Raw genomic sequence first — 16,563 nt, 5'->3', positions numbered from 1 at the left:
CTCTTTATAGGTTTAGTGATGCCGATTAGGTAGGTCGTCCCATTATTGTGTATTTATTAGAGCAACTTACATCTTTTGGTGTTCAAAGAAACAACCAATAGTTGCTAGCTTGAGTATCGAGGCATAAAATCGCTCTTTGGTCTTTTTCACTATGGAGTTAACTTGAATTACTTATTTGCTATGAGATATTAGCGTATCCATCTCTAAACCACCACAATTATTTTGCACCAATGTTAGTCTCTTTACTGGTACATTAACTTTATGTTTCATGTTTGTTCTAAATATATTGAGCTTAATAATCATTTTGTATGAGATAAAGTTGTTATGAACATTTTTATGTTTCCACACGTTCTTAACTTGCAGATATTATTATCAATCTTTATCACATGATGCCTTTATTATGTTTTGTGACAGACATCCATATTCATTCATACTCTAATTTGAGGGGCATGCTAAACCATTTAAGATAAGAACACACACAAAAGGTAAGAGCACTCTCATTAATATTTTCATAAATATAAAGAAATCAAATATTGATAATATTTGATTTTTACAATACTTGATTCTCCTAATTTTAGGATATTTTCCTATATGTATTTTTGTTAGAAATATGTTTTATTTCTTTCATTGTATACTCATCTATATTTTTGAATAAAGTTCCGACGGAAGAAATAGAAATTATAACTTCCATTATCAAAATACACCAAGCTTTACATTCTAATGATTGGAAGTATTTTTAATTATTTATTTAATTTAATTTAATTTAACTTTTTTATTTTTTAAATAGGTATTTGTCAGTTTTTTAAAAATCAATATAAATTTTTTCAAAAAATACACCAAGCTTTACATTCTAATGATTGGAAGTGTTTTTAATTATTTATTTAATTTAATTTAATTTAATTTAACTTTTTTATTTTTTAAATAGGTATTTTTCAATTTTTAAAAAATCAATATAAAAAATTTGAAAATTTACTTAAAATGATTTTGACAATTACTTGATAAGTGATTATTGATATATCTATAAAAAATTAATATCAAAATATTTTTTATTTTATATTAAATAATAAGGATTCATTTGAATACATTTCTTTATTTATTTAAATTTTATTTTTTTATTTTTTTTTCTTTATCTATATAACACTTATAATTATTTATTTTTTATTATTAAGGAAGAGTTGACTGGTACATAGTTTGACACTGACATAGCCCAAAATTCAAAAGAAAAATCATACAGTAGGGCAAAACCCTCAACACCCTCGGCCGCTCACATCATTCATTTATAAGTTTATGTGCATGTAATTCTCAACCAGAAATGTCGATGGCCTTGACATCAGGTTTCTGGACCTCAGCCTTGGGAACAGTAACTGTAAGAACACCATTCTCCATGGCAGCCTTCACCTCATCCACCTTCACATTCTCCGGCAATCTGAACCGCCGCATGAACTTGCCGCTACTGCGCTCCACTCGGTGCCACTTGTCATTCTTCTCCTCCTTCTCAACACTCCTATCTCCACTGATCTGCAGAATCCTCCCTTCCTCAACCTCCACCTTCACTTCCTCTTTCTTTACCCCTGGAAGATCGGCCTTGAAGACGTGGGCTTCCGGGGTCTCCTTCCAATCAATGCGAGTGCTCGCAAACGACGCCGTTTCCCCGGGAACCGATAGAGCACCGCCGGTTAATGGGAAGTCTTGGAATGGATCCCACAGGTCGAACGTGTTGTTCCGTCGACCGCCGAAGAAGCTTGGAATTAGAGACATTTTCTGAAAGTTTGCCCCAAGAGAGAGTGACGGAATTGGAATATTGAATTGCGTAATGAGAAATCAACACCTGTTGCTGTGGTACTGGTTGAAGAAAGTTCAGCCTAAGTAAGATATTTATAGTGGTAGACGAGGGTAGTTTCGTCAAATTGTGTAGTGCATTCCGGATGCTTCAAGAATATAGAGAAGTATCTAGAGAGACCGGATATAACGCAATGATGTCGCGAGTACAAATATAGGAATACTCGCGACTTGGTGTTGCTCGAAATCTCTGGAAAACGCGGGACAGCTGCAACAATCATCTTTCGGTGATCGTACACATGGGCCTAAACTAGTCAGCCCAGGTTCAAATTCCATAAATCCAAGCCCAAATTGTAAATATTTTTAAATAGCCAGTCTAAAAGGAAAAAGTATGCATTCAGGTCTTTTTGTGAAAATAATTAATAATGCTGGACAACTTATTTGAAAAATGACACCTCTTACGAACCATCAAATAGTTACTTAAGAGGTTAATTTAAAGTTTAAAATAAAATTTTACTTTTTTTGGCTATCATAAAATTATTCTATAAATAGTGGTGATAAATATAAAAAATTAAATAATTTTAAAGACAACTTAAGTGTTAAAGTAATTTAAAGCCTCTGTAGTATATGATAAAAATAGTTTTTTGATGTTAAAAATGGGAAGTTATTTTTTAAAAATTCAAAACATTGGACGACTAATATTCTCCATTTTCATATTTTAAAGCAAAGTAAAATAGAGAATAATTTTTAGTGAATAAATAAATGTTTTTTCACTCATTTTTTAAAATATAGAAAAATAAAAGAAAATCATAAAAAGAAACAAATAAAATTGAATATGATATTCTTCCTCTTCCCTTTTCATAATCCAATACCATTATAAAAAATCTTTAAATATGATATTATTTTGAATTATGAATTTTAATTTTTTTTAACTTCTCTAAAATCTTTCATCAAGGAAATTAATTTCTAAATCAAACTATACTTTATTTGTTAATTCATTTTAAATTACTTGGCTAGTTTTTTTTTTTTCCATATAATTATATTTTTATAGATTTTTTTCACAAGAAAAATAAATTCCAAATCAAGCAATACTTAATGCTTTAGTAATTTTTAAAGATAGAACGAAACTCAAATAGTGATACAACTAATGCTAGAAATTTATGGACAAAAATTGAATTAGAGTAAATTATTTATTGTTTTTCTTCTTCATAAAATCAAGACATTATAGAATAATGTAACCATAGTTAAGTAAAATGTGTGAATATAATAAAAAACTTGGTTCATTTATATTTTTAAATTTTTATTTTGTTTTAGATTTATTTTAAATAAAATATTATTAAAAATTATTATTATTTAATTATTATCCTTCATTTTTAATATCCATATTTTTCTAACATATACTAAAATAGTATTTTTTTTTAAAAATAATAATATAATTTATGACTTATTATAATATTGCTATTCATATTTTAATAAAAAATATTTATTTTTAAATTTATTTGTAATTACGAAACTATTTTCATTTTTAATAAGACTTGAATTAAATTTAATTAATGTTATATAAATTTGTTAGCTCAAGGGTTTTCCTAATTATGTTTTGATGATAATAAATCATAGTTAAGTTACTAATTGGTTTGAATTATAAAGAATCTTAAATATTAATTTGGAAATTCATCAAAGGACCTAATGGATGCAAGATTAAGACTTTTGAAAGACCTTTTAATTATAGGAAACATATGTAAGATGAATGCATGGATGTACTTAGGATTTTCATATTATTTCATGCATTTTTGAAAATTCGGTTTATACATTAAAGTTACATTTTCATCAAAATCCGAGTTCTATTAAATGAACTTTAGGCAAAACGTTTCAAAATTAACCTATTATTTTACCTAAACACCTTTGCCTAAGTGCTAGAAGCAAAAAGATAAGAAAAAAGATAGGTTTTCTGGCAAAAAATGGTGAACCGATCGAGACACTGGCCAATCGGTTAGGGTACTGGTTGACCGGTTACTCTTTCCCGATCGAGGTTCGATTGAGAGATGAAAAAAACTCTCTCTCTTCCAGTAGCCTTTCTTTCTCGGTCGAGGGATTTGTCTTCCTGGTCGAGGTCCGGTCGAGGGTAACGGTCACTTGTCAAACATTTAATACTCCAACGACTGGTGAACCGGTCGACCCCCAGCTCAACTAGTCAATGCTACTTTTTGGTTTTTTTGTCTCCCGATGTTAGAAATCTATAAATTGAGAGCTTCAATTCATTTATGTGTAAGATAACACCTGCATTTATTTGTTTACCTACTTGTTCTTGCTATAAAAGCTCTCATTATTTTCTTGGTGCATTAAATCTTTATTTGCATATTCTTTAGTTCACCTTTGTGATTCATCCTAACCTTTAGTTGTATTTGAGTCATTGTTGAGTTAGGTTGAAAGATTCAAACTTGTTAATTGAGTATTAAATCCTTCAAGTGAGTAGAGACTTGAAGAGATTGTGTAAGAGCCCATTAGAGTCGGAATTCAAGTATAAAAAATGATTAAAAGCTTAGTTGAAGTTTCAAGTATAAGTGGAACCCTTACTCGGTTAAGAGCTTAAGGAGAGTGAATGTAGGCAAGGAAGTGTCAAACCATTATAAATCTGAATTTGCTTTCTGTAACCTTATCTATTTATATTTGTACTTTTTGTGCTTAATTTTATTGTGTTTATTTTTTTTTTTAAACACTAATTCACCCCTCCCTTCTGGGGTGTTTTTATCTACTTAGATTAGTCCTTTATTTTTCTCAAAATTGAATTTACAATATTTTATAAAATCACAATAAATAATTATTTTTAAAAACAACTTATCTAAATAAGTTTTTATTTTTTATTTTTTGAAAAATGTTTTTAAAAGCAAGTAGCCAAACACCCTTATTTTCATGCTCTTTTTTCTTTTTTATGCTTTTTATTTTTATTTTTCTTCATTTATTAGTTTTTAAAAAATATTTTCTTTTGTTGCTTTCACACTATGTACCTTATTTTACAAATAATCTCTCCCACATATCTTCAAATAGTTACTTAGGAATGTTAATTTGTTTGCTTTTTAACTTATGTCTTAAAGCAAGTTGATTTAATACTTAAGATAGAAGTAAAGAAAGATTTATATTTTTTATTAAACAAAATTGTCTTAAAAAAAGTGATAAATTAAAAATAAACAATTTTAAATGTGACTTAAATCTTAGATAAAGAAAAAAATAATTGGATATTTAACATTATTAAGTAAAAGAAAGAAAAAAAAAAAGAAATTTGTCATCTAAGTCTTTATTCTAAAATCGTTTTTTTTTTTTTTACCTGCTTTATAAATTCTTTTAGTATATTATGAGAAATGTTAAGGACAATTACTATGAGTGTAAGGAAAATCGGAAAAATTGTTAAACTGATTTAAATCAATCAAAATTGATCATAATGGTTCGATTTTCAATAATTAAAAAGTTCAGTTTGGTTTTAGAATTTTGAAAATTGATCTTGTAGGTTCAATTCTCCATTTTCTTATCTCTTAACTAATAAAAACTGAAATAAATTGATATTCTAAAATTTATATATAATTATTTAACATTTGATAAGTTTTTTTTAATATTAAATTATACTAAAGTAATTAATTGCTTTTATGTTATGATCAAATTAATTCTAAATACATTTAATATATTCTTAACATCAAATTCAACTTGGTTTCAATTAATTTTAAAAACAAATTAGACTTAGAGCTTAATATAAACTCAAATGAATAGGTTTTAGGTTCAAATTAAATGCAAATCTACAACTAAATTTAGGACTAAAAAACCCATTAAATTAAGTCAAAATCGATCTATGGAAATCGAACCAAATTGATCTTAGAAGATTTGAGTTAGTTTGATTTTTCACTCTAAATTTGGTCGGTTCGGTTTTTATCACATATAAAACCTATTATATAGATTTGGTTCATTTTTTACTCAAAAATTGACCAAATTAATTTTATTTATACCCCTTTTAATTACCTTCTTTTTCTTTACCTTTATTTTTTTAAATAAAAATAAAAATGAACTTCCTTATCATTCTTATTTCCTTGTTAATTTTTATTCTTCTTTCATGTGACATATCACACACCATTGTCGTCTTTTTTTGTTTTTTGTTTTTTGTTTTCTTACTCCTTCTCTATCTAGTTTTGATTTCTTATTCTCTCTCTCCATCTATTTTTAGTTAAATAAAAATTGATCAGGTGGTATTGTTGCTCACTATTTTTTTTTCTTTTATGTTTTAGTTAAAAAAAATTGAAAAAATGAAGAGGAAGAGAAGAAAAGGAAGAAATAATGAAAGAGAAGAAAAAAATTAAAAAGAAACAAAGAAGAAAAAAGGAACAGAAAACTAGAAATACCCGTAAGAGTTTTGGATGAGATAAGGAGGAAGGGGAGAGTATTTTTACCTTTTTCATACTTAAATTTTATTAGAATATATATATATATATATATATATATATATATATATATATATATATATAATGGTGATGACTGTGAAGGTATTCTTCCTCCAATAAGAAGATCCAAGTAATCATCAGCCTTATGTCCTTCTACCAACAAGAGTATTATCCAGCCAAGCATTTTCAGCACCAAAAGCAACAAGCATGTGACTACACAGTCCAAAGCAGCCTGTTAGCCTTCTTCTCAGTCGAAAAAAAGATTCTCGGTGAAAATGTCAAAAGTGTTACAGTAGCATCTTTTACTGTTCACTATATATATATAGCCTGGTTGGAAAAAAGTTTCGAACTTAGAAAATTGGTTTGTAAAATTTTAACAGGAATATATAGAAGTAAAAAAAAGAACAAAAGAAACTTTACCCTTTCCTGTTCCATTGCACTTTCTCCTCTTCTTATCTTAAATTTTTTTTTTTTTTTTGATATCTCAGATTCTAGGCTAGAAGAGCCACTGCAAGAGTTTCCTCCCCTCAGAATCAAAGATATTCCAGCGATCCATACATGCGAGCTGGAAGCTTTTTATCAACTAGTGGCAGCAATGGTCAATGAAAGTAAGGCCTCCTCGGGGATCATTTGGAATTCCTTTGAAGACCTTGAACAATCTGCACTAGCCACAATCCACCAAGACTTTCATATCCCTATCTTCCCTATAGGCCCATTTCATAAATATTCACCAACTTCAACTACCTTATCAATCCAAGACCATAGCTCTATTGCTTGGCTAGACACACAAGCACCCAATTCTGTGGTCTATGTGAGTTTTGGGAGCATTGCAGGATTGGATGAAACTGATTTTATAGAGATGGCTTGGGGACTAGCCAACAGTAAACAACCCTTCTTATGGGTGGTTCGACCTGGGTTCATCCGTGGCTCAGAATGGCTTGAACCACTGCCAAGTGGGTTCCTAGAGACCATTGGTGGAAGGGGACACATTGTGAAATGGGCTCCTCAACATGAAGTGCTGGCTCATCCTGCTGTTGGAGCATTTTGTACTCATAGTGGCTGGAATTCCACGTTGGAGAGTATTAGTGAGGGAGTCCCTATGATTTGTTTGCCTTGTTTTTCTGACCAAAAAGTGAATGCTCGGTATGTAAGCCAAGTTTGGAGAGTTGGGGTGCAATTGGAGAATGGCCTGAAAAGAGGGGAAATAGAAGGGGCAATCAGAAGACTAATGGTGGAGAAATCAGGGCAGGAAATAAGAGACAGATGCATTGCCCTGAAGGAGAAGGCAAATCTTTGTCTAAAGCAAGGTGGCTCTTCATACCAAACCCTTGAGGACTTGATTAGTTACATATCATCCTTTTTCTTCCAGTTTCAAGCAACTTCTTCATGATTACTGGATGGTCTTTTATAATTGTTGTAGCGTATTCTCTTGAAGGAGGTGTCCGAATAAGCTGGTCATTAGCTAGATTTTCTATTTTTCCTCAAATTGTGACTGTTCTGCACCCACATGGGATACCAAAATAAACCACTAAAATTGTGGAGTTTACATGCACCGGAGAAAGGGCGTTTGCTAATATTTCCTGATCATGGATTCATGGTATCATTGCGAAGTAAACTAGTTTAATGCACTGTTACCAGTCAACAAATTTTAGAAAACCATGAAACTTACACGTGAGGGAAAAATGTGGTAAATGACAATCGAAAGCCCCAAACCATATTCTGTTTGCTAGACGCTATTGTGTGATCCCCCAGTAAACACAGTATAAAAAACTCCACTTTTCAAAAAATTATATAGCATCGCAGTAACGATTAATCAATAAGAGAACCAAGTCAAAAAGCACTTTGGGAAACAGATCATTTTAGCCTTCTGTATTTATTGGATTTTGTTTGTTCCATTGAAGCCAGGGCCAATTCGTACGCAGCAGAAACTGGTCCCAATCCTCATAAATAATAGGCACCGTTTGCACCTACCTCCAATTATGCCTCCATAATTGTCTACTCACTAGGCCAAGTTTTCTGGGAAGATCTAGACAACTTCGAAACTGAGAGAACACCCAGCCAAGCACCATGGAGAACTCAAGAGAAACCCATCAACAGAAGAAGGGTTTCCGACTGGTACTGTTTCCACTGCCCCTACAAGGTCACCTAAACCCCATGCTTCTTCTTGCAAATATTCTGCATGCCAAAGGCTTCTCTATCACCATCATCCACACCCACTTCAACTCTCCCAACCCTGCCAACTATCCCCTCTTCACCTTCCATTCAATCCCCGACGGCTTGTCTAAAACCGAAGCCTCCACCGCAGATGTCATAGCTCTCCTCTCACTCCTCAACATCAACTGCGTCGCGCCTTTCCGGGATTGCTTGTCTCAGTTATTATCTAATCCTTCAGAGGAGCCTATCGCTTGCTTAATCACAGACGCTGTATGGCACTTCACCCAGGCTGTTGCCAACAGCCTTAAGCTCCCTAGGATGGTTTTACGCACCAGTAGTGTATCTTCATTTCTTGCTGTTGCTGCCATGCCATATCTGCAGAAAAGTGGGTACCTCCCCATAAAAGGTGAGTTTCTAATTGAGTAATTCCATGAAACCATAATTACAACCATTCAACAGACACAAATGTACACTGTTTTATGCCCATAGGCTTGAGCTGGTCTAATCATCAGTCAGTGATCATACACATCAAGGGATAAATATATGTATTCTTATCCTCTATGTTTGCTTCATGGGGAATTCATATGCATTTTCCTTTTCTCTTCTCAGATTCTCAACTAGAGTCATCAGTGCCGGAGCTTCTTCCACTCAAAGTCAAGGACCTTCCAGTGATCAACACTAGGAACCCAGAAGATTTTTATCAATTATTTGTTAGCGCGATCAAAGAAACAAAGGCTTCTTCCGGGCTAATCTGGAACTCCTTCGAGGATCTTGAAGAATCTGCACTTGTCAGACTTCACCAAGATTTTCCTATCCCATTGTTCCCAGTAGGCCCATTTCAGAAATACTTCCCAACCTCTTCAAGTAGTTTACTAGCACATGACCAAAGTTCCATTACCTGGCTAGACACACAAACACCTAAATCTGTGATCTATGTGAGCTTTGGGAGTATTGCGACAATGGATGAGAATGAATTTCTGGAGATGGCTTGGGGGCTAGCCAACAGCAATCAGCCCTTCTTGTGGGTGGTTCGACCAGGGTTGATCCGTACTTATGAATGGCTTGAATCACTGCCAAACGGGTTCCTTGAGATGATAGGTGGAAGGGGACATATTGTGAAATGGGCTCCTCAACAAGAAGTTCTTGCTCATCCCGCCACGGGAGGGTTTTGGACTCATAATGGATGGAATTCCACGTTGGAGAGTATTTGTGAAGGGGTTCCAATGATTTGTCTGCCTTATTTTGGGGACCAAAGGGTGAACGCGAGGTACGTGAGCCAAGTTTGGGGACTTGGGTTGCAATTAGAGAATGGGTTGGAGAGAGGGGAGATAGAGAGAACAATCAGAAGACTTATGGTGGAGGAAGAAGGCCAGGAAATTAGACGTAGAAGCATTGAGTTGAAGGAGAAGGCAGACTTGTGTCTAAAGCAAGGTGGTTCTTCACAACAATCCCTCGAGAGCTTGATTAGTTACCTCTCATCTTTCAAGGGACTCCTTCATAATTAAGTTCTAGATGGTCTTCTGTTATTGTTAGGAATTCTCCTGAGTGAGGTTTCCAAATAGGCTGGTCCTGTTTCTCACAAAAGATCCGTTGTCTTGATTACTTCTTTAAGATTGTGCTTAAATATTATTTCATACTATTACCACGTTGATGATCACTGTACTCCTACGTAAAAAAAATTTAGAGGTGATTTCTAGCAATTCTCCAATTAATTACCCTCAGTTTCTAGTACCACTATTTTATAATAACGGGATACAAATATGTCATATTGATGACTACTTCTTTAGTTATCCTTAAATGCATAAGAGCTCGTTTGATAGTGATTTTAGGAAATACTTTTAATATTTTTAATATTTGAAAATTTTTATTATTCAAGTATTAAAAATGCTAGAAACGTTTTATAAAATCACTCCCAAATGGGTTCTAAGTCAAAATTGTTGTTGCAGTTGTTGGTTCCATTTTTCCTTTTTTAAATTATATTGTCAAGTGAAGGAAGCACACTAAAATACTTGGAAAACCATGTTTGGGCTCCTTCATTCATTGGATTGTGTCTGTTCATTCACATGGGCTTAGATCCAAGTTGTACAAAAATTGGTTTAGTTGGATTTGCAGTTTTCCACCTAACTTTCAAGATATTGAGTGAGAGATGACACCAAAACTGAGCAGACAATGCTCAGCTAAGCACCATGGAGTGATTATTTCATTGAACTAATATGTACGTACCACTTTCCTATGAATCTTGTCTCTCACAATTTAACTTTAGATGAACCCTAGGCAGCTGAAAGGAACTTCTAATTCGATTACTGGTGAAGCAATAAAGTTGGAAGAAACATACAAATAATTATAATCCATAAATACTCATATTTAACAAAATAAAGACTCTTAATAATAAAAATATATAGACACTCATTATAATAAAATATGGAAACCTTCTCGCACTCTAATATTTGAATATAGAAACTAAATTAATCATTCAAATAAAAATGTTCTCTTTGATTTTTAAAAACTAAATCTAGTTCTAATTTTAGAAACTTCCTAAATCAAGTTTAACTTTCTATCATGCCCTGTAAACTTGATTTGTATTCCAAGCACCAAGCACCATTCTTAACCATTTATAATCTTCAAATTTGAAACATTTTGTAAAAATATCCACAATTTGATTATGAGAATTTGCAAATTTTAATTACACTTTCTTTTTCATGATGGACTCCTTGACAAAATGAAATTTTGTATCAATGTCATTGCTTTGATCATGAAAAATCAATGACTTCTTACCCTCTTGTTACTTGTAACTCTTTGGTATCAAATTTGCTCTACATCTCCCTATTTTTCCTTTGATTTTAATTTCCATGTGTCATTCTTTCTCATTGCTTTTATTTCCATAACATTTTGTCATGTCTTATCTTAAATTACTACTTTATAATCTATTGGTTCATAATTTGTAGAAAGATAAAAGAGAATTAGATTATTTTGAATATTATATATTACCTTATTAATATTTTCTTACTATTTAACATACTTTGAGCGATGTCAATAGTAGTTTCATTTTTTTTCTCTCTTTATTGTACTATTTTATTGTGGAGGATATGAAATCGTTAAAGTCAACAAATTTTATAAGCTTTACAATATTTTTCAAATTGGACCTTATATGTCTACATGAATGAACTTAATTTAGAGGCTTTTTTACTCTTGTAATTTATTTCCTTTGGAAAAATTTTTTGAGCATGTTTTTCAAGTAAGGGTCCTTTACATAATTGATCTAAGTGATCTATAAAAAGTAATTCTTTCACCAGTTTCTTCTCTATTAGCAACTTCAATATTCTAAAACTAAGATGTCTAAGTCAAATCCAAGGAATAATGGACATAAAATTTTAAACATTTTACAACAACAATTTCAATGTACAACAAAAAACATTCAATTTCTTGTTATGAGCATATAACAATTAAATTGGCATATTATTGACCTGGTATTGAGAGACTTTGATTTTCATATGAATATCATAACACTTTTCTACGAGTTGACCCAAACTTAATATATTATTTTTCATGTTGAACACATAATAAATGTTCAAAATAAATTAATGTCTTTCATTTTTCAAACAAATTCAGATTTTACCTTTGCCTTTTCATCAAAACTCATCCAAATATGACAACCATTTTTGGCAAGTGCTCCAAAAAGATATTTTTAAAATCTACACATGATTGTTTATTTCAATGTCAAGATACCAAGTGTTTTTTTCCTTACTTTTCTCACTTATATACCAACAATAAAGTAGGTTGTTCTTGATTTTGCTTTTCATAATATATATATAGACACATACATACATGATTATAACATTAAATTTGAGATTTATTTATCATACACGATTATAACTTATATATTGTATCATCTTCCACATCCTCATGAATAATATGAGTCTTAACTTGTTCCTTCATTGTTTGATGAATTCAAATCACTTCTTCTTCTATAATCTTGACCATAACCATGTATACAACTATGCCCATGATTATTTTGACTTCTTTCATTATCAAAAATTTCTTCATTCTTCTTTAATATAAGTTTAATTTGTTTATAGAATTTGCTCTAATTTTTGTTAGTTCTCATTTTTAATCTTTTCATGAACTTGCAATGACAACATAAGTTACTCAATGGCCATGAAATCTAAATCTTTAGATTCTTCAATGGCCACAACAACATAATCGAATTTTGAATATGTATATGAATATTGAAGTTTTTTTTCAAATAACATGAATGTCATTTAAACTTTCATTGTGCCTTTTTAATAGAAGATTGTTTCATTCTTTTACATTCAAACTTTGAAATTTCATTTTTATATGCTTTGTAATATCACACAAGCTTCTTTTAGGGTGGTTGTGTTTGAAATCTTCTCAAAAGTACATTCATCCATTATTTAATAGATGGTGGGAAAAGGTTTCTTGTCTTTCCTTATGTCTTTTAAAAAAACTTTTTGATTTAGGAATAAAGTTGTTTTGACTCTTATAACCTTTTTGTTACATGTGTAAAATTCCCACACAAGTTTTCGTGTCTATGTAGCGCTTTGAAGCTCTCGAAGCTAGCAAATTTTCCCTACAAAATGACAACAACATATAAGACCCACATGAGGTTTACAAGGCACCAACCCCAACTTGTACTTTATTAACTTACTAAATAAGAATACAAGACTTTAGCCAGACTCCCACAATAACTTTAGTGAGTTGAGGCTTCTCTCATGATCTTCCTTTTTAGATCTCTATTACGAGGCTCTTTGTAGTCTTTACTTAAAGAGTGGCTTTACCCACTCTTTGTTAGACTAAGATTACACATCTTAGTTCTACCGGGACTCTTATTGATAGGTTGTGGCCCTAACCACTCCCATAAGGGCTCAAAGTCCCAGTTTTACTTAGACTACAATTATAATAGGCATTAAGACTCCCACTCATGCTTAATTTGTAATCCCACTTTGAGTCCAACTCTTTGTGCTACTACCACATACATCTATATATATGGTTCAAGTATACGCCAGAACCTCTTTTGGTATTCACATCTAGATTGCGTTCGTATCGAGGCAACATGCTCTTGCATTCATCTTGTTGTTGCTACGACTCCATACCTTGTCTAAGCTCTATTCTTAGTGCAACAACATGTCATGACATTGTGCTCATGACTCCCCATGCACAAGGCATTGTGTCCTTATGTATTGCATTTGAGTTGGCATCGCTACTTCGTATTGATATGCCTATCTATGTCTTTCTTAGTGTTGCACTTGCCATGACATTGCATCCATGGCTCACCAAGTCGTCTTCCTTTACAAGGCGTTGTGCCCTTGTACCACTTTGTTGTTGTCATAGGTTACTCATGAGGCTAAGGTACTGCCCTATGAGACCTTAGTGTTGCATGGTCCATATCAAGGGGCTAACAAACCACCTTCACCTGATGCAGTTGACGTTCTCATCGACATGGACTGTAGTTAGGCCTATACTGCATTTTTAAACTGCCATAATGTCATATCTCATTCCCAACTTGCTGATGATTTAGGATTGACTTTCCACTGAACTAGATAATCAACATTTCAATTTTTCTTGCTCATTCCCATAATTCGATGATTCAATATTTTCTCTACCTCATGATGAAATTGTTTTTTGATCATAGGTGGAGCTCGTCTCACTTATATTTTTCTTGGGTCTAGGTCCTCATGATAAGGTTTTAACAAGCTTACATGGATTATGAGGTGTATCATTAACTTGTCAGGTAGCTTTAATTTGTAAGCTACATATCCTACCATTTGCATCACCTCAAAAAGTTTGTCATATTTGGGAACTAACCCCTTTGCATAGTCTTGCTACTAACATTTTTCCATATCTAAGGGGTTAATATGAAATTCCAAGGGTCTTTGGCCTTTGTGTCTGCATACTTTTTCATCCTTCTTGCGACTTTCTCTAAGCTTTCACAAGCTTCATTGAGCATCTCCTACCTAGACCTTGCAAATTTGTATTTTGTAGGACAACTACCACAAGACTTTGGCTTAGCCACATCCAAGGGCATAATTGGCTATTGCTCTGTGGCCAACTCGAAATGACTCAATCATGTTGTCGAACTCTTCTACAAGTTATAGGATAACTGAGTTATCTTCATTATATCAACCCAGTTCTTTTATGTTGTAGAAAGATAGTGTTTGGGGTACTCCTCAAGTAAAATGTTCATATGCTTTGTTTGCCATTTGTCTGCGGATAATTTGTTGTTGAAAACTTCAACTCTAAACCGAGGAGTTTGAATATTCTAGTCTAAAACTAGCTAGTGAATCAGACATCACAATCACTTACTATGTCTTTAAGCAACCTGAAGTACTTGACCACATGGTTGAAAATAGCCTAGTTGTCTCTTTTGCGAGACATGCATGTGGTGTAGGTATGAAGACAACATATTTAGAGAATCTATCGATTTATTATCATAAAAATATATTTGAATTCCCCCACATTTGGAAAGCCACCAATGAAGTCTATTGATATGCTCTCCTAAGGTCTCTCTAGGATAGGGAAGGTTGCAACATTAACCCCACTACTTTCTTCTTCCCTGTCTTGTCTAAGCGACATGCTAAATAAGAACGGGCATATGCTTGGACATCCTCTCTCATTTCCGACAAGTAATAGGACTTGGACAATAGTGTTGGTGTCCTTTCTTTAATAAGGTGACCTGTCCACTTGGCCTCATGGGTCTTTCTTAACAGCTTCTTACCTAAGCATTTCCTAGTACATATAGTTTGCCTTATTTAGCCACTAGGAGGTCATCTTCTAGTTAATATTTTCTTGTTACCCCATCTTTGACTTGTTATTTCATTTTCTCATAAGTAGAATCAAGCTTAGTAGCCTACTTGATGCTTTCATTAAAATCTAAGATCACATGTGATAGAATAGTTACATACTCTGTCACCCTCTTCTAGCTCAAAGCGTCTACAACTACATTATGTCTTCTTGGTTGATGCAACCAATCAAACTTGAAGTTGGCTAGGAATTCTTGCCATCTAGCTTGCTTGAGGCTCAACTTTTTCTAAGTCTTGAAGGAGGTATTAGTCGCATTGTTTGTGACTATAGTAAATATACTCCCAAATAGATAATGTTTCCACTGCTGCAAGCAATGGATAATTACTATCATCTCTTTCGTATCAGTGAAGTATCTTTGTTTTGCCTCATTGAGCTTATGACTCTCAAAGGCTATTGGGTGTCTTTCTTACACTAGGACCTTTCCTAAGGCCTTGGCTGATACATCTATCCGGACCTTAAAAAACAAATCCAAATTCAATAGATGTAGCACCGACTCAGTTGAAATAACCACTTTCAACTTTTCAAAATCTTTATGGCATACCAAGCTCCAATCCTAGAGGATATCCTTCTTTAGAAGGTTAGTTATGGGAGCTACTATCTTGGAATAACCTTTTATGTTCAATAGTAGTTTGCCAGTTCTAAGAAGGATCTTAATTTTGTCACCTTACTTAGAGCATGCCAATCTCTGATGACTTAGACTTTCGCTTTATCCATCTTAATCAAACCTTCACTTATCTTGTACCTTAGGAAGGTAATATGTTTTTGTGCAAACTCGCGTTTCTCCTTTTTCACATAGAGTTTGTGTTCTCTTAATCTTTAGAATAGTAGTTTCAGGTGATGCACTTAGTTTTTTTATTCTCTCTAAGTGCAAGTTCCCACATAAGTTTTCGCGTCTATGTGACGCTTAGAAACTCTCTAAGCTAGTTTACACCTTTCCCTATGAGATGGTAACAACACACAAGGCACACATGAGGTTTATAGGGCACCAATCTTAACTTGTATTTTATTAGCTTACTAAATAAGAATACAAGACTTTAGCAACTTCCCTTATGATCTCCATATCTAGATCTTTATTAGGAGGCTCTTTGTCCTCATTTTTTATAGAGTGGCGCCACACACTCCTTGTTAAACTAGGATTACACATCCTAGTTCATTTGAGACTCTTATTGATAGGTTGTGACATCAACCAATCCTATTACGACTCAAAGTCCTAGTCCTACTTAGACTACAATTGCAATAGGCATTAAGACTCCTACTCATGCTTAACTTGCAATCCCACTTCAAGTCCAACTCATTGTATTGTTGCCGCATGCATCTATATATATGGCTCATGTGTGTGTCAAACCCTCTTTTGGCCTACACATTCAAATTGCATTCATGTCCCGACAAC

General features: G+C 32.9%; 3 protein-coding genes across 3 annotated transcripts; 2 read left to right on the top strand and 1 right to left on the bottom strand.

The window, feature by feature from the left end:
* Window positions 1-1,147: 1,147 nt before the first annotated feature.
* LOC117927754 (18.2 kDa class I heat shock protein-like) lies at window positions 1,148-1,793 on the bottom strand. The gene has a single exon (XM_034847415.1). The coding sequence runs from the start codon at window positions 1,756-1,758 to the stop codon at window positions 1,303-1,305; it is 456 nt and encodes a 151-aa protein (XP_034703306.1). The 5' UTR covers window positions 1,759-1,793; the 3' UTR covers window positions 1,148-1,302.
* A 4,552-nt stretch (window positions 1,794-6,345) lies between these two features.
* LOC117928455 (UDP-glycosyltransferase 76F1-like) lies at window positions 6,346-7,741 on the top strand. The gene is made up of 2 exons (XM_034848333.1): window positions 6,346-6,469; window positions 6,581-7,741. Exons 1-2 carry the CDS (start codon window positions 6,346-6,348, stop codon window positions 7,588-7,590), a joined length of 1,134 nt encoding a protein of 377 aa, XP_034704224.1. The 3' UTR covers window positions 7,591-7,741.
* Window positions 7,742-8,178: 437 nt separating this feature from the next.
* On the top strand, window positions 8,179-10,085 carry LOC117927788 (UDP-glycosyltransferase 76B1-like). The gene is made up of 2 exons (XM_034847474.1): window positions 8,179-8,760; window positions 8,964-10,085. The coding sequence occupies exons 1-2, from the start codon at window positions 8,268-8,270 to the stop codon at window positions 9,857-9,859; spliced, it is 1,389 nt and encodes a 462-aa protein (XP_034703365.1). The 5' UTR covers window positions 8,179-8,267; the 3' UTR covers window positions 9,860-10,085.
* Window positions 10,086-16,563: the final 6,478 nt, after the last annotated feature.

The sequence above is a fragment of the Vitis riparia genome, chromosome 13, assembly GCF_004353265.1.
Source record: "Vitis riparia cultivar Riparia Gloire de Montpellier isolate 1030 chromosome 13, EGFV_Vit.rip_1.0, whole genome shotgun sequence".
Taxonomy (NCBI): domain Eukaryota; kingdom Viridiplantae; phylum Streptophyta; class Magnoliopsida; order Vitales; family Vitaceae; genus Vitis; species Vitis riparia.
The sequence above is the reverse complement of the archived record's forward strand: the minus strand, read 5'-3'. Positions and strand labels throughout refer to the sequence as shown.